General features: G+C 39.9%; 1 protein-coding gene across 1 annotated transcript in view; it reads left to right on the top strand.

The window, feature by feature from the left end:
- The first annotated feature begins 2,469 nt into the window (after positions 1 to 2,469).
- The window catches only part of grifin (galectin-related inter-fiber protein), a 43,845-nt gene continuing 27,649 nt past the window's right edge, over positions 2,470 to 18,665 (top strand). Inside the window, exon 1 of the mRNA XM_017703097.2 lies at positions 2,470 to 2,538. Within this exon, the coding sequence (XP_017558586.1) occupies positions 2,479 to 2,538 (60 nt within the window). The 5' untranslated portion in view covers positions 2,470 to 2,478. The remainder of the gene's footprint in view (positions 2,539 to 18,665) is intronic.

Here is an 18,665-nt window from a genome sequence, read left to right as displayed (position 1 = left end):
CCAGACAGATGCTGTTAATGGTAATTATGCAGTATATTAAAGGCGCAAAGTAACATTTCTGAATGGCTACTGAAGTGTAGCTGACAATACACTAGTTCTTATTTAAAGCCAGAATGGCACACGTCAGAGAGAAACCATATGAGTTGACCCAGACCCCATCCACCCCTTCTGCTGAGCCACAAACCAAATAACTGAGATTGGATTCAAAATGAATAAACTGGCTTCATAGAAAACAAATGTCATCATTGTTCCTTATCCAGTGAACAGGGAAATATGTCAAACTTCACACACTTCACACCAGAGCCTTTGGACTGATCCACTCAGTTATAGTGAGATGTCTCTGATTGCTGATTATCTAATAAGTCACCTTACAGATCACAGTCCTGTTGCTGGAACACTCTAATTTGAGGAAGTCCTACTGTGGATTCTCAGCAACGGGTGTGGAGAGGGTCCGGTGGTGCTGACCACCCTCCACCACGCTTCCTCTTGCTGCTCTCTGGGTGGGACTCCCTCAGGGTGCACGGAATCACACACCCCATCTCTTACACAGAACATTAGCATTGTTCTTCAATCATGTTAACCATGAACTCTGACTCCTCTGGGTAGGGCCAGCGCAGTGGAGAACATTTAGGCCTGTAGATTCTATCAGTCGTTTGGCTGTAGTAGTACGGGAGAAACATATTAAGGTTGTTTCAGTTGGTTCGGTGCCACAGGAGATATGAATCTGCCTCCTAGGACAGGAAATGAAAAATAGGCCTTCAGTTACTTAAAAGCACTGATTAATCACATCAAAATTGCCAGAAAGAGAGAATTTGGAGGCACGCTAGCATTTTCTGCAGGGGAAAGCCCTTTTATATAAACATGAGCTATTCTTGACTTGGTGGTGGTCAAGATGTATTTTAGTGCGTATTTTCTTGTTGTGTGGCAGATGTTCCACGTTTTCTGCAACTAGCACTTCTGGAACTGACAAACCTGGAGATTAGTAGCTCTCACCAGCCAAGAAGGTCTCAGCATACGTATATCTTCTTCAAGCTTGGTGGGAAGACATGCCCAGGTGGGAAGTGTGCTCTCTGGCTTCTGCACATCATAATATATCATCAACACGTCACTTTCTGATTGAACGCCCTTAATCCGCTGCAGTTACTGATCCGTCCTGCAGGAAGTGTGCGCATCAGTGAGCAGAGGGGAAGTTTACCCAGTGATGTTGAAGAGAGCTGTGTTTATGTTGGGGCCAGCTCAGGAGCAAGGCCAACAGTGGCGGTGGGTTTTGACTCCAGAGTCACACCATGAGTCAGTTTTTCCACTCGATAGCCGCAAAGCAAACAGATAGGCACTGCTGGACAGTCAGATAGCACAGGATGTGTGCTGCTGGAACGTCCAGGGAATTTTTTTTCTCTCTTTTGTTTTTCCACTGGTATGTCTCACAAAAGTCCCTACTGCTGCTGTGCCTAATCATGCTGATCTCATCACTAAATTAAAAGAGGATTTGGGACTTTGTTTGCTTCTGTCTTCTGGCTTTTTTGGTCTTCTGAAAAATCCTCCGCATTCTCTGGGATTCAGTTTCAGCTGTTGTTAATAAGTCATTTGGACTCTCATTGGGGTCCCTCAATCCAAAACATATCTTTGCTGTCAGGATGCAAGCTTGTATCTCTGAAGCATTAGACTATTCTTAACTTTTTATATTAATGGAAGATTTTACTTTGTCATTTTTGGCCCATTTATCTGGTAACATGAGATGCGAATCAGATCGGGAATGTGATGAACTACTACTCACTTATATCTCTGCTAGATATATCATTTAACTTCAGAGAACATCCCAGGCCTGCACTTTATGGTGCTGGTCTCACATGAATGCTGACTAAGGGTCCTCAGGTCATAACTTCCTAAACAAAGTGGTATAAATCTCGCCTATTAGCCACTGGGACAGGGTCAGAGAGAGTTGGTAAACATACAGCTGCCAAGGATCACAGGCTAACAGCATGTGTCTGATCTCTCCTTCTCCTGCTACCAGCACTGGGTGGATGGGGCACAGATGCCTGGCCAAACTCTGATAAGAACAGGCTCTGGATTAGGCCAGCTTCCTGCCCAAATGTACCAGCTCATCACTTTTACTGCTGCGATCCAGTTGCAGAGCTTTCTGTTCTTTGTTTTTCCTTTCTGTTTCTGGCAGTGGGATGTGATTTCACTAGAACAGCAACAAGCAAAAAGATTTCCAAGAGGTTGCCTGTTTGAAGATCTTTTTCAGGACACATTTATGTGCTTTCTGATACTGTAGCAGCCAGGGGTGAAAATGGGACAGAAAACACCACAACCCATTCTGGGTGTAAAAGTGACAGCAAAGTCATTATTTTATGGGAAAACCACACAAAGTTGTTTTGCTTCGCAAAGTGTCTGTTAAACATACCTCATGTCTAAAGCCTGTTCAGCCAATCTAGAGTCATGTTGCAGCAGAATCTGCACCTTCCAGCTTCCACTGCAATGACTGTGAGTCATTTTCTGTTTTTGGAATATGAAGGCAGCCAAGAAACTTCACCACAGGTAATAAAAATTTGAGCTCTGCTTTCTAATTTGCTCAAACTTTGGTGGCATTCATTGTAAATCTAGTATATTTGATGTAAATTCAAATTTTTGACAATTTGTTTTATTGTGGAATATTTCAGTCAGTGAGCTCATAAATTAGCAAGTTAGATAATGTGACTGAAGTGGAAGTTAGCAAGTTAGCTAGCCTGCTAATGTCAGTTATTCTTTATGAGCTAGCTAGGTATCTAAATACAAAACACATCCAAAGTAAGTGTAACTGTACAATGAAGATTTTTGACAGTCTAGATCACATCATGAAAGAGATGACTAAGTTTTGTTTTTTTGTTTTTTTACAATAGGGCTTGTTCTGATCAGCATTTGTTGAATTTCTGGCTCTTTGTTGTCTCTGCCTTGTTGGATTGTTCCCTTTTAGTGACTGCTGTTTTTCTGCTTCCATAGTAAATTTCCTGTTCTCCATAGAGCTGGTACCCTTTTAAGAAATAGGGGTTGAGGTTAAAGCTGCAATGAAACTGTTTAAATGGATGAATTCATGGTGTTTAATCTCAGCATAAATAACGATTATAAGGTCTGTAATGAATATGCCTCAGCTGGATGGAGACCTAGATTCTGCTCAGTCAATGTGTTATTGTTGCTGTTGAAAAGCTCTGTTGTTCTGTCAGCTTTAAAAAAAAAAAACAGTCAGAGACACTGATGAAAGGAAGTAACATTAAGCATCTAAGAAAAAACATTAAAGCTTTCAGCTCTTGAAACATCGTAGTTTTGTAAAGGAGGTAAGGAAGTGCACTAGATTAAGTTAGATAATGTGACTGAAGTGGAAGTTACCAAGTTAACTAGCCTGCTAATATCAGTTATTCTTTATGAGCTAGCTAGGTATCTATTGTTTTATTATATTATATTATATTATATTATATTATATTATATTAGAATTATTATTATATATTATATTATTATATAGTATATTATATATAGGCGGCACGGTGGTGTGGTGGGTAGCGCTGTTGCCTCACAGCGAGGAGGGCCTGGGTTCGATTCCCCGGCCAGGCAACTGGGGTCCTCTTGCATGTTCTCCCCATGTCTGCGTGGGTTTCCTCTGGGTTCTCCGGTTTCCTCCTACAGTCCAAAGACATGCAGTCAGGCCAATTGGACATTCTAAATTGCCCCTAGGTGTGAGTGTCTGTCTGTCCTGCGATGGACTGGCGTCCTGTCCAGGGTGTATCCTGCCTTCCGCCCGAAGACTGCTGGGATAGGCTCCAGCAATGCAATTAATTTTAAGGTATATTTAAATGTGAAAATGCACCAGAAACAGCCATTTTAGGGTGCATTTTTCCAAGAAAAAAAGGTCCCCCATGTAAAACCTGGACATTTAAAACTAGAATATTTCCATTCCAGCGCCAGAGATGACAGTGTGATGTCAGTAAGACTGGGATTACTGAGATATTACAAGTTAAACTTACTATGAAAATTTGGCACATTTTAAAGTTATGACAGGTACTGCTAAGGCAAATGAGATGAGGAAATGGGCTTGTATGAACATTACTACCAAAAACTAAGCAAGCGAACTTTGGTGAGCCACGCATGTCTTGACAGATCGCCTAATTTGGGGAAAAGGGAAAAATGTGCAAATACAGTTTTAACAGAGTCATGTCTGAAATGTCTACTTTCCCAGTTCCCTGATAATACTGTGTCAATATGAGGAGATGAGAAGAACTATTCAGCTGATTTTATCTTCTTAAGATAACATCAGCTGCTGTTTGTTATGCCACTGGAAAAGAAAGGACCCTTTCTCAGCTATCTTCAGTGGTTGACAAGCATGGTTATCTTGCTGGAGGGTGAGGTGTCTCGTGGGGAGCAGCAGGACGCCCTAGCTCAGAGGTTTGAGGGCTCTCACTTCATGCTCTTTATGTTCAGATGCCATTGAGGAAGTGACCCTCATTGTAAAAGCTTTCTGACATTTGCTCAGTTGAGATTTCTCAGTTTGTCTTTCACAGCTTACAATTCAAATCAAATCAAATCAAATCTAATCAAATTTATCTGTATAGCGCTTTTTACAACTGATGTTGTCATAAAGCAGCTTCACAGAATTCCAGATTTCACAAGAACATAAAAACACCCAGGTGAGCAGCCAGGGATGACAGTGGCAAGATAAAACTCCCTCAAAGTTGAGGAAGAAACCTTGGGAGGAACCAAGGCTCACTAGAGGGGACCCATCCTCCTCTGGTCAAACTACCTACAAGTGATTATACTACTAATATCAATAGCAGTAGTATTAGTAGTAGTAATAGCTAGGAGTCTATGAAAACATCAATGTAGTTTTCCGGGCAGCTAGTCCAAGGCAGGTGGCGGTAGCTGGGCCGTGGGCAGCTGGTCTGAAGTGGGTAGCAGGAGGGCTCGACAGTCAGTCGTCCTTCAGTGTCCGGCCGGACATGTGTGTGGTTGTATACTCAATAAAAAGGCAGGGAGAGGGAATTACTTTTATTCTGTCTGTTTGTATGTAAAACAGGGAATGTGAACATTTCCAGAGTGTGGCTAATGACTCCGGCAGATCTGACTATGACAGCTTAGCTAAAAGGAGAGAACCAGAAGGACACACAGACACGGCAGCACTCTGAAACAGTTTGGCATCCCTCCACTCCACCGTCCACAAACCTGAGTGACCTCCTGCGAGCAGCCGGACGACAGCACCAGTGTCTCAGTTTACTATAATTCCCTGTGTCCATGGTCCCCTGGATCTGCTGCCTTTATCTATGGGGGAACATTACCTACCAAAAGCTAAACTGAACAAGTGAGTTTTCAGCCTAGTTTTAAAGACTGAGGCTGTGTGTGAGTCCCAAACATTTTCTGGAAGATCATTACAGAGTTTTGGGGCTTTACAAGAAAAGGCTCTTCCCCCAGCTGCAGCCTTATGAATTCTGGGAACTATTAATAAGCGAGCACTCTGGGATCTGAGTAGTCGTGATGGCTCGTAATAGGAAATAAGGTCTTGCAGGTACTCAGGAGCGAGCCCATGTAGGGCTTTATACATCAATAAAAGAATTTTATAATCAATATGGAATTTAACAGGCAGCCAATGAAGTGATGATAGCACTGGACTGATATGATCATATTTTCTAGTTTTAGTGAGGACCCTGGCTGCGGCGTTTTGGACTAGTTGAAGTTTGCTTAGATTCCGGTGGTGTGTTACAATAGTCTAGCCTTGAAGTAATAAAGGCAGGTGTTTCTGCAAGTACTAGTACTAGTACCGCAGGGATAGGGCATTTCTTATCTTGGCAATGTTGTGAAGATGTAAAAATGCTGTTCTAGTGATGCTGCCTATGTGTTGATCGAATAATAAATCTGAATCAAATATGGCACTAAGATTTTTTGCTGCTGAGCCAGGTGTAACTGAAAAGTCAGCGAGATATAAAATTAAATCTGGTAATTTATTTCTTGGACCCAGAAGGAGAACCTCTGTTTTGTTATTGTTTATTAGGAGGAAGTTCCGTAACATCCAGCATTTCACGTCTTTTACACAGTCCTCTATTTTCTTTAATCTGTTTTTGTCATCAGGCTTGGCTGATATGTACAGTTGCGTATTGTCTGCATAACAATGAAAATTAATGCCATGGTTACTTATAACTGTGCCTAACGATAACATGTATAGTATAAATAATAATGGTCCTAAAATAGAGCCCTGCGGAACTCCAAATCTTACTTTTGAATAATTGGAAGATAAATTGTTTACACTGACGAACTGATAACGTTCTGTTAGGTAAGACTGGAACCATGACAGAGCCGTCCCTGTGATTCCAACCATGTTTTCTAACCTTTCTAGGAGAATATTGTGGTCTATTGTATCGAAAGCTGCGCTGAGGTCAAGTAGCATTAACAGGGATATATAACCTTGATCAGAGGCAAGAAGAAGATCATTAGTTATCTTAGCTAGAGCCGTCTCAGTGTTGTGTTGTGGCCTGAATCCAGATTGGAATTTTTCATATATATGGTTCTTATGTAGATATGAACTAAGTTGTTGGGCCACAGCCTTTTCTAAGATCTTAGATATAAACGGTAAGTTAGAAACAGGCCTGTAATTTGACAATACACTAACATCAAGATTTGGTTTCTTGATCAGAGGTTTGATAACTGCTAGTTTAAAAGCTTTGGAAACATGGCCCAGGCTAAGGGACGAGTTTACTATAGTTAAAATACGGTTTATAATAACTGGCAATACTTCTTTCAGTAATTTTGAGGGAATTGCATTGAGTGTGCAGGTTATGCAATTTGCAGAGGAGATAATCTTCTCTAGCTCTAGCTGTGGGAGTGGGTAAAAAGTTTCCTGCCTTTTTTCTACAACTGTGTTTTGTTTTAGGTCAGATAACAGCCAAGTTGGAAGCCAAGTTGGATTAAATACTGTGGGTTGAATTTGTTGTCTAATATTTTCAATTTTATTATTAAAGAAGTCCTAAAAAAAAACTGAGAGAGTTGCCGGAATTTGAGGTTCATTACCTGCCTGATTTTTCGTGATTCTGGAAATCACACTAAACAGAACTCTAGGATTATATTTATTATTCTCGATCAGCGAGAATTCAAAACCACCATTTTTGGAACCACCATTTAAAAGTTTACCATCAATGTTTTCAACCCTGTCACGCTAAAATAGCTTCACCTTTACCAATAAGTATTGAGGCAGATAAGCTGTCAAAATTCATAGACCATTACAGTTTATGATTTATCATTTAATAACTTCTTGTTCATCCCAAAATGCCAATTCAAGAACCAAATTGTTGACTCAAGTTAAAAGCTTTCAAGAGACTCTTGAATGTAACACATTAAACTGCCAAAGAGACGTTTTATTAGATAACGTCAGACCAAGGCTGCTGTGGTTGCGATTTCCTAATCTAAACGCCGGTTAAACAGTTGTTTGTATTCGCAATTAAAATGTTATTTATTGTTGAAGTCATGTGTGTCAGTTTAATTAAAGCATAATTTAGTGAGAGCCAACATAGCTGCAGCTTTCAAAACAAGGCATATCTCAGAGGATCAGCCAACACAAGTAGGCCATTCTCACAGTTTTAGCTGGACCCACAGCACTAACAGCTAAAAACCAGCACTGACTCCAAACCCTAACTGTTTATATAGAGGCATGGCGTTTTTCTTATCAACCAGCAAAGCTGAGGGACCAAAATTCAATAAAAAAATATGAGACACATTAGGAATTTGTTGGAGGTTTATCTGGATTCTTATCAATAGGCTCGCGTGTGTAATGAATGCTGTGGTCTTGCCCATGGGAGAAGTACTGTTGAAAGAGCTGGAAAGAGGCTTTTGAGCTCAGGAAAAAGCTGTCTATAGGGAATTCACATATGAGAATAAGGCTGTTCTGATCCTCGGAGACACAAAATGCCTTTGGATTTGTGTCACTTTTTGTGAGATGTGTTTACATTTCACAAGGATAATCCCATTTTTGGATAAATTCTATTGTAGTAATTCAGAAAAATATGTATGATAGTCTTTAAACTTGCAAAATGGTGTTACGTCTGGCTTGACAATTCATTAAACATGTCTAGCAAAAGGAAGTAGTTCAATAATAATAATAATAATAATAATAATAATAATAACTGGAAAAATACCTTTCCTAAAGTAAAGGCAGAGAGACTGCACAACGTAAGCAATTTTCAGATGTCTCTAAGTTGTTGCTAGAGCAACAGAGGGTACTACTGAGTAGCTATAGTGTTTCAGGTGGTTGTTAGCGTGTGTCTAGGCAGTTGCTAGGTTATCCTAGGTGCTTTCTTTATTATTCCAGTTTGTTACTAGATGGTTTCTGTGGTTTCTCTGGTGGTTGATAAGTTGTTACTATGTTGTTGCTATGGTGTTGGAGGTATAGTATTGCTAGGTGGTTACTGTGGTATGTTTAGTGGTTGTTAGGGAGTTGCTAAGTGATTGCTGTGGTGTTCCAGCTGGTTGCTTTGGTTATTTCAGTTGGTTGCTAGGCTGTTTCTAAGTGTTTGCTAAAGGAAATATCCACTGTATAGTTGCTTTGCGGAAGTGCTCCTCTCTCAGTCAGACAGAACATTCTGGAATTGTGGTGAAATTCAGCAGAGAATCAAGAAAACAAGAAGAATAGTATAAATTGGATAACAGTAAGGCTGCACATGGTACAATCACTAATAATAGTAATGTAATAACATGATAAAAAGCACTGCAATACAGTTTTTTTATAATAGTATTAATATTATCAGTAATTGCACAGAGTCACTAATAATATTAATAATGTGAATATATGGTAAGAAGTGCTGTATTGCAGTTGATAAGTTCTGATCATCAAGAAAAGGTTCTGTGCTTTCTCTGTTTGTCCTTCCTCTGAGAGCAGGTGAGATGTTGTCTCTTTCTCTCCACCTCTCTCTCTATTCCTTTGTTCTCAGGAATGGGATCGCCACCCAGGCCATCTCCAGGACAGCCTGGGTGTGCTTCAACCATTTGATCCTCTGGATAATGTACTCCTTTGTTTAGCAAACACTGATTGTGGATTAAAGAGCAGAAGCGCATTGTGTTGGGTGAAGTAATTCAGTATCAGCTGGGGAGATCTGTTCACTGTGGTGCCTTCAGACACTTTATAGAGGCTACCTGATGGAAACTTTTTCAGTACTGCCTGATCATATTCAAACAGGCAACTGGCCAGTAGATACAGTATGAGCAATGCGTTACACAAGACTAATTACCTAGCATGATGTAAGAATAACCCCATATTTACCCTTAGTGCTCGCTTCACATCAACAAACAGACCATTTGTACATTTTTTTTATTTTTGGAGTCAGCTTTGGAGGCGTTTGTGTGAAAGATTAACTTGAACTGTAACATCTGACCTGACCTTTGTTCTGGCACATTCCAGGCAAGGGTCAGTTACGTTCCTTGAGAGGATTAAAGTGTGTGTAGGGGGAGCAGAAGGGATCCGGAACAGTGTGTGTGTGTGTGTGTGTGTGTGTTGGGACTGATAAGAGAAGCTGAGGAGGCTCTGTGTCATATGTTTATGATTGGATCTGACTTTCTGGTCTGCAGGAGGCTATCTGGATGCTCTGGTGGAAACGCTGACTGTCTTGTTATGGAGCCGGCTAATAACTGGAAGCAATAAATGAATTTTAGAAGCAATGATCATTTCCAAGCAGGATGTTTCACGCATGAGAAAAATTGTAATATAAATGACCATAAGGCCTCTTCATTTTCAGTGTAGCTTGTTTGTAAAGAGCTCCATAGCTGACTGTCCTACAAAGCCTCAAAGTACATCTCTATGCTATGTATTGATTTGAATGGACCATGATGGAGAGATTACGTTGACGCTTGAGCCGTTCCCAGGGTTTTGCTCTCGAGGGACAGGCCTGCATGGCTGTGTGGGTCTCTGCACTGTCATTACAGGCAGCGAGGCATACAATAGGTCAGGGAGATGAGATAACATTGTCTGCTGGAGAGCCGCAGGTGGGAAGCTCAACAGGGCATTATTGGTTGTTCTGGTCCCAGGGTATAACATTGCTTCTACCCCCAGGGGTTCTGCCCTACCATCTGCTGGTACACTCTCTGCCTCTCTCTCTCTCTTTCATTCTCTCTCTCTCTCTTTCTCACTCTCGTGCTGTCTCATTCTCTTCTGAGACATGCCTCCAGCCATGCTGCCAAGCGTACACCCAAACAGCTTAGTTTTGTACTAGTGCTATGAGGCTAATGGAGCTAACAAGTAGTGGAAGCTTATAGCAAAGACCTTATAAAGGAGGAGGAGACAGTTCACCAATTGAAAAATGAATGAGAAAGCTCATAACACCCAACATGTCATCTGTTTGTAGCTAAAGTCCTGCCCTTCAATAAAGTGAGGCGATCTACTCGCTGATACAGCCTTTTAGATAAAGCCTTTTCCTGCTGTGGAGATATGCACATGTGTAGCAACCAGAATAACATGAAAAACATTTTTTATATGTTTTTTGAAGTATTACTGCAGCTTACCATTTTTGACTTATAGGTCTTTACTTATCAAAAAGAAAGGAACCTGGTTTTGTATGGCTGAAAATACATGTGTAGGAGATTAGCAAGTGGACAGACTTCTCTATAAGGTACAATCTTTTCCAGGCCTGGTTTGGCTGCAGGTTTTCACTCCAAATAAGCAGGAGTAGATCTAATTATGTTTTCTAATTAGTTGTTCTTAGTCTTCAACAATTAATTGCTTTGTCAGAATTAAAACTTACATAGACACTGCTGCAATAAGGACTTTGCTCATAGCCACAATTAGCATAATACAAATGCCTTGCCTAAGTCATCAAACACTTGCCTCAAGAAATATTTTTGTGGTCTCCGATCCTGTATGATATATCATTGACATACTATTACTCAGTGGTGTACCATGAATATTAGAGCTAGATCTTCAATTCAGCTTATAAATGTCAAAAATTAAGAAGAAAATAAACCTCTGCTATATGCTAACTTCTGCTAGCGTCCCTATGAGATTTTGTAAGTTAACAGCAATTCACATTAATTGTGGCAGGTTTGATTTTTTTGGCTATATTGCTTTGGCTACTGCTTATATTCACAGTCAGTGGGATATTCCAGAGGGTCTAGGTTTCTGATGTTTTTCTCATGAAACTGGTTCTGCATATTTGAAATCAAAACACGATTGGTTGATTCCTTTGCAACTTCTCAAAAATCTTAATGGTCAATCTAATGCATTGTCTTGCTCTTCAACTCCTAACTAGTAGAAGCGGTTGCTTAGCTATATCATATCTAGGTACCACTGAGAAAACAATTTTTGATTTGCAAGTGTTGCAACTGCTGGACATTTCATATTTCAAGAATAACCCTGATTAACCCTTCCATTTCCATCCAAAATGCAACAATGACTCAAGAGTAGCACTGTAATTAACAGAGAGCACAGTTTAAATACAAGTATGATTGATTCTATTACTTAATTAATGCATATATATATATATATATATATATATATGTATGTATGTATGTATGTATGAAACACCCACATACATGCACACTAGTGAACACACACATCAGTGGTGGACAGTAACTAAGTAAATATAATTAGTTACTGTACTTAAGTAGTTTTTTCGTGTATCTGTACTTTACTTAAGTATTTGCATTTTGGGCGACTTTTTACTTTCACTCCACTACATTTCAAAGTCAAATATCTGACTTTTTACTCCACTACATTTTCCTTTTGGTTTCTGTGTGTATAAAAATGCAACATGTCAAAACAAAAAAAATGCAAAGCAAGAACATAAACAGGGCACAGCGGTCACTTTGTTCTGAGCCAGTGCAGCACACAGTTCAATGTCAGTGCAGCAGTGTAGACATTTGGGAGCACATATGTCACCCAAATGATGATCTAACCTAACTTTGTGTAAATAGAGCACGATATAGAAATATGTCCACATATGCAGTCGTGACTGGCGTGTTTCTTTTTTTCTGAATTCATACAAACACTTTCATTTTATAGTAAATTAGTTTTGGTTAGTTTGTGTTTATGAACAGAGGCCTACAGATCAACACAGTAAAGGAAACTTATTTGTGATCCTGAGTTTAAAGCCAGTTTTTATTCAACTTGGAACTAATTTACAAAGTAATCTTAAACTGAAACTTTGCTTGTTTGTAAAAGTGATTTCAGAGCCACTCGGTTCTCCCTGATGGAAACTGTTTACCTTCAGTGTTTTGTGCTTATGATCATTTTAATAGACGTCAGCGTCACTAATTAATGACGTTCTATTAAAAGACTGGTTTACCAAGAGAGACGCTGGAGGACTTTCACCTGAAATGAGTTCATGAAGCCAGTCTGGTTATAAAAATGATAACAGGACATCAGAGCCAGAATTACTCTTTTAGTACTTTTACTTTATACTTAAGTACATTTGAAGGTAAATACTTTAGTACTTTTACACAAGTTGAGGTCTAGAATAAGGACTTCTACTTTTACTGGAGTAATATTTTACCTTGGGTATCTCTACTTTAACTCAAGTACATGATTTGTGTACTTCGTCCACCTCTGATATATCTATTACTTAGCAACTTAAAGTGATTGCAGTTTGCACAGTGATTGTTGGCAGGGTGTTCCATAGCTCCAGTTAAAGAAGTTAAAGTTAAAGAAGCAAATTTCAGACACCAAATATTTCTTGTCTGCTGGATTCCATTTGGAATAAGGGGAAATTTGTGCACATTTGACTCTAAGTTGAACTAATACCTTTCCCAGAGGTCTGTCTGCAGGCAGGCCACTTGGAGGAGCACACATGCTAGAGCTTACACACTGGCACCAATGGAAGGAATCTGACTGGAAAACGTACAAAACTCTGTCATCTAACAGATGACTGCACCATTTAATCTGACCACTAACCATGTTTTCATTTGGATGTCGTCACTCTGGCCATTTGTGACAGAATGAACGTTTGATCAGCTATGTTTGGGGTAAGAGGAAAATTGTGATTTTTTGGGTTAAACTATCTCTTTAAAGCCCACTGTTGTAGTTGGACCTGTTTGATGAAAACTGATTCTGACACAGACAAAGTCAGGCAAGGTAAAGTATAAAAGCAAGCCAATTAAAGGCTCTAACCTCTAATCAGTCGGATAAAGTTACAACAGGATACATGAAACACATGAAAATGGGCTTCAAAAGAATTGTAACGTGAGAAAGATCAATAAAAACTGACAGCACTCTCTGAAAGGCAGCAGCAATTTCCTGTTTTAACTGGAGCTCCCCACCCTCTCTTGTCAGCCTGGTCACTTACTGTGAAACAGTCAATGGGAGTTTGTGATTGCCACAGGATCTCTTTTCAGTAACGTTCTGTCTCCGGTTTTAATTGTAAATGCTCTTCAAACACTGCTTAAAGAAACCAGCTCTTTTTAAGCCCTGTTTTAGGACAATGATCTGATTAAAAGCCAATTAGTGGAAGGTGTCAGGAAGGCACACTCCAGTAGGTGAGAAGCTGTTGAGAGAGTGTGAAAGCAGAAGTGATAGTAGTGCCAGAATTAGCGCCAAAATGGACAACAGCAGTTAGAGTCAAGGACCACCTTGAAGCAGAATTAGAATCAGTTTTAATAGCCAGATAAGAGACACCTATGATTTATTCTTTTCTAATGGCTTATGTTCAAATGCTTGAGGTTTATTTCAAAGGCAAATATAAACAGTGAGGTTGATTGGTTGTTTATTATGAGGTCAATGACTGTGTGGTTATTTTCAAAATGAAACATTTAACATGAGCAACTCAAGAGGGCTTGAGGAGCATCCTCGATATAGTACTGTGCACCCTTCATTTATTGAATTTTTAATCCAAATGGCCACTATTTTTGAGGAGATTATAACATAATCCACTTACATAAGGAAGAGGGAAGTCAAAGGGAAAAATGTTTCCGAACTGTACTAAAAGCTCTAGAGAAAATGGGACTCCTAACAACCATGCAAGATCTGTTAGAAATCACCAAAACTGCAACCTTCAGATACGGACAGGAGGGATAGAAGAAAGTTAAGTTTGACTCCTGCTTCAGAAAAAAAAAAATCCCCAGGTGTTTCTGTGCATCCAAGACAATACATGGAAATGTGCTATAAAGTACTGAAAACTATTCCACTGAGCACCTGTGTCCTTTCAGTGGTACTGTACTTGTAAAGCAGAAATAACAACAATGCATAAACAGCTTAATCACAATACATAAACAGAGCCTGGAAAGCGAAGTGTCTCCACCAAGACTTCCCTTCAGCCAAGGAAGCACAAAGTAAGGTGATTAATCAAAAGAAAGGTCATTCCATTGAGCTACTGCCAGGCTTAAGATGAAGGATGACAGCGGTAGCTATCATCCCAAGCTGTGCTTTTCGGCCAGCATGATTTATAAACAGAAGCCTCTGCCTTGAGAGGTCACCCCCTGGGGAGGCTGAACTCTCAGGTAGGTGGGCTGGCTCAGGTTTGACCCCACTCCTGCATGGACTGGGCTCTTTTTCGTTCTGCCGCTAAGGTGTCAAATCAGCAATCCCTACTCACACACGTGTGGCCCATTACTCCAAGCTGACATGCAGAGAGATCTTCAGGCATATTGAATTAAGGCCTATTGCCATGGCAGAGGACTTCAGAGAAGCTCAGTATTTCACCCCGGACAAGCTGGCAGCTGCTAGAAATATGTTGGAGATGCCAAAAACAGCTGCAAACATGAAGGCTTCAGTGAACATGTTTCAGAAGGCAATCACGCCAACTGAGGGGCTTGCTTTGGCTGTTTATGCAGTTGAATATTTAACTGAAATTCATTTAGGATTATCTGCTTATATAAAACACCTTAGCACAGTTTACACAGTTTGAAAAGGAGATGAAAAACCTGCTTTTCCAGACTTTTAACTGACTTGGGTGTTGGAGGTCCATCTAACTGTTACATTGTTTCTACTTCATAATAATAACTCAAAATTTGAAAGTGAACAGTCAACCCTACAGTGTCAAGCACAGATAAACATACTGTTTTTATGCCATATAAATCGCAATATTAGTCTATTCTCCAAAACCCAAATCACAAATTTAAATCTAGGTACCTTCATTTGTCAGCATGCATCTGCAGAAGCACTCAAAATTCATTTAAGCACCTCACCTCATGCATGCACATGTGGTGTATTGGTCAGTAAAAGACACCCTAACCCACAGTGCCTGACCTCTGCCCCCCCAGCCAACATGCTCATAGACGCTAATTACCAACACATCTCCAGTTTGAAGCGTATCATCGTATATTCTGAGCATGTCCTGAAGCTTCTCTCCACGGCCTCATTCATTAGCATTGGTGGAGTGGAGAGAAGGGTCTTTGGGTGCATGTTTATCTTCAGCTGTAATGCTCTGCTGTTTTGATAAGGAGAAACAGGGGAGATAGACCCTGATTTGCACCAGGAGCCCGAGATGAGCTGGAGCACGTCTCTGAGGCTAATGATTTGAGCAGATGTGGGGGACAACCCCAGTCTGACCCACAGTACAGCCTCAGAGCCCCAAAAGACCTCAAGCAGAAAGATTTATGCTCACTTGGTAAACAAAAAAGCATGGCGCTCAACATGGGCAAAAGCCATTACACCACATTTAGCTTTTACTAGGCATTTGTTAGAACCATGCTGTATTTTGGTGATTAAGCGTTGAACTATAAACACAGACCAGCTGTTATTTAGATATAGGTTATGTGTTTTATTCCAAGAACAATACTCTGTATGTTACAGTGTAAATGAGTATGGACAGTAGTGATGTAATTTGCGTTTATCGTTAATCTGCTTGTTTGCATCTGATTTCACAATCTCCAACAAGGGTGAATCCACATAAAACCTACTGTATTGTTGGTAAACAGACATGCTTTTTTTATTATTTATTTATTTACATCAGGTTATATATTTCATTATGTAAAATAGTATGTAAATTGCATGTCCAAATATATCCAGATAGCCCTTATAATTAGTGAATTCAGCCACTTTAAGGAGCACCCATTGCTGACACAGGTGTTCAATAGTGCACACAAAACTTGTTGATCTCCACAGAAAAGCACTGCCATGATTTGGCATGAGCCTAAGGTCACAATGCCCAGTGCCAAGCCTTGCCTAGAGGGGTATAAAGCCCTCCAGCTTTGGGCTGTGGAGCTGTGGAACAATGTTCTCTGGAGCGATGGAGATCCAACACAATTACCTACCCTCACTAATGATTTGGCTGAATACAATCAAATCCTTACAGCAATGACAAACCTGTTCACCTGTGCAAAATAATTGGGATTTACCATCGTATTGTCTTTTTTGTTTATTTTCTGCAACAAGATGCCTGAAGTGGCCAAATAGGCTTCCTAACTTTGAAAACTTAGTTGAACTTTGAAAACTGGTTGTACTAAAGAAAGTAACACACTACACTGTTGTGCATGCACACACACACACACACACACACTCATAAAGGTCTACAGTAACACAGAAGCATAAAAATTTTAGCATTAGTTTTATAGCCAACAAATAAACAAACATTAATAGCACTGCATTTTAAACAAGGTAAAGTGGCAAGTTAGAAGTTTAGAGTTAAACCACATTAGAACTATTCTTTGTTTTCAGAAGACCCATGATATGTCTCAGTTCCTGCAGTTTCCTGCCTTCCAGTCATTGGGCGAAAGGCAGGAAACACCCTGGACAGCTCACCAGTCCGTCACAAGGCAGACACAATGACATACACAGTCACACACACTCACAGCTAGAGGCAATTTAGTATCTCCAATTAGACTGACTGCATGTCTTTGGAAGGAAACCCAATGCAGACATGGAGGAAATATGCAAATTCCACACAGAAAGGGCTCTATTTGGGAATCAAACCTCTTGCTGTGAGGCAATAGCACTGCACACTGTGCCATTGTGCTTTTCATTTATTTACATTTATTTGCCTCAACTTTCTGCTTGTTGCAGCTCAATACAACTGTGGAAAGTGATTATGGTTAGCTCAAATCATTGTGATCATTTCACATAACAATTGTGACTGGCCTAGTTGTTAGCAAAGAGGAGCAAACTCCATAGTAATACCCTTCATTCCAAAAGCAGGTGTCCAATGTTTGGGCATATGGTGTATAAGAAAGGGACTTGCATAGTGATGATCTATATGGGGGGAGAGTGAAAGTGACGCAGCACTGCAGTTGCAGACAGCATCTGACAGACGTACAGTGCTTTCTGACGTAGTACAACTTGGTCTCTCTGATTAAAGGGTCATAATCTTATCAGAGGGATGAAAATAGAGGGCAGGGTGGCACTCAGACTGACTCTGCAAGTGTCAACTGTCACAAACACTGTTATGTGTCACATCATGACTAAAGGCCTTCAAAGCCCTGCTCATCCACTAATGTGCTACTTATCCACTGTGACGTAAAGCATCTACATGTTTTCTAGTGAAAACTTCTTATAATGTATTTGTGCCATCAAGGTGGAAAACACCTCATAGTCCATGAGAAAAAAATCAACTCAGATTCCTGGGGGCCACTAGTAAGGTGGTCTTCTCTAAGGGACGTTAGCTGAACAGTTACAGAAAAAAATGCTCTATTTCAGATATGAGTTTTAACTAGTTCAAAACAGGGTTGTTATAGTTAATTAAAAATCAGTAAAATGAATACTAGCAGGGAAGAAATGTGTTTATTAACTGTATAACAAATAAAATGTCAAATTTCTAAAATATATAAACAAAATCAAAGCTATAATGTCCAATGCACAACTAACTAAGCTAACACTTTATTTGGAGTGGCCCTTTGTAGAAAACTCTAAACTGATTATCTGTAACACAACAACATATCAATTGAGTAGCAGTAGTCAAGCATCTAAATACATTGAGAAAAATACCTTGTCGATGTTCTCTTGAAACATTACTTACATTAAGTAGATTTGTTGTTACTTCCGCTACACAAAACCTAACTTTACCCAACCTTACCCTAAACCGAACCCTAACCCTGGCCCTAATCCTAACCCTCACCTTACCCTTAATCCAAAACCTATGCCTAACTCTCACCCTTGCTCTAATCCTAATCTTAACCTTAACCCAAAACCTAATCCTAACCCTCATGGTTTTCAAATGTCTTTTAAAAGGACCACTCAGAATAAAGTAGCACAGCAATTATAGCCAAATACATTTACTTTTTGTTTTCAGTGTTGAATGAGATTTTAGAAGTGGATGTCTTCTGTGTTTGGCTGTCTTAAAAGAAAGCTGGAGCCACTACTGTGTACTGTTGTGCTAGTTATTATTATTCTGCTCTTATTAAATACCTACTCTCATGGCATTCATCATAATATTAATAAAACTAAAACTGAAACTAAATAAAAGCTGAGCTAAAACTACTACTTTGCACCCCTAAGACTTACTGAAACTAAATTGTAACCAAAAACCAACATAAAATTAGATTACAAAAATTAATAAAAATAAAAAAATTGGCAGGGTAGAATTTCCAATCTGCAGCTAACTTACTGCAAATAACTTTGAGGCTGGGTGGTGACAGAGAGCAGAGGATGGCCAGGTTCATGGAAACACTGCTTACCATTTGCAGCAGCCTCAGCCATGCAGCTCAAAAACAGTTTACGAGCGTCTGACATCTCCCTAAAAAAACTGAAGAGGGCCCAGTATACACCCCTGACCTCTGTCCCTGCTGAAACCCCGCTGAGCACCATA

Source organism: Pygocentrus nattereri, chromosome 27, assembly GCF_015220715.1.
Source record: "Pygocentrus nattereri isolate fPygNat1 chromosome 27, fPygNat1.pri, whole genome shotgun sequence".
NCBI classification, from domain to species: domain Eukaryota; kingdom Metazoa; phylum Chordata; class Actinopteri; order Characiformes; family Serrasalmidae; genus Pygocentrus; species Pygocentrus nattereri.
Note: the sequence above shows the minus strand (reverse complement) of the source record. Positions and strands in the feature narration are given on the sequence as shown.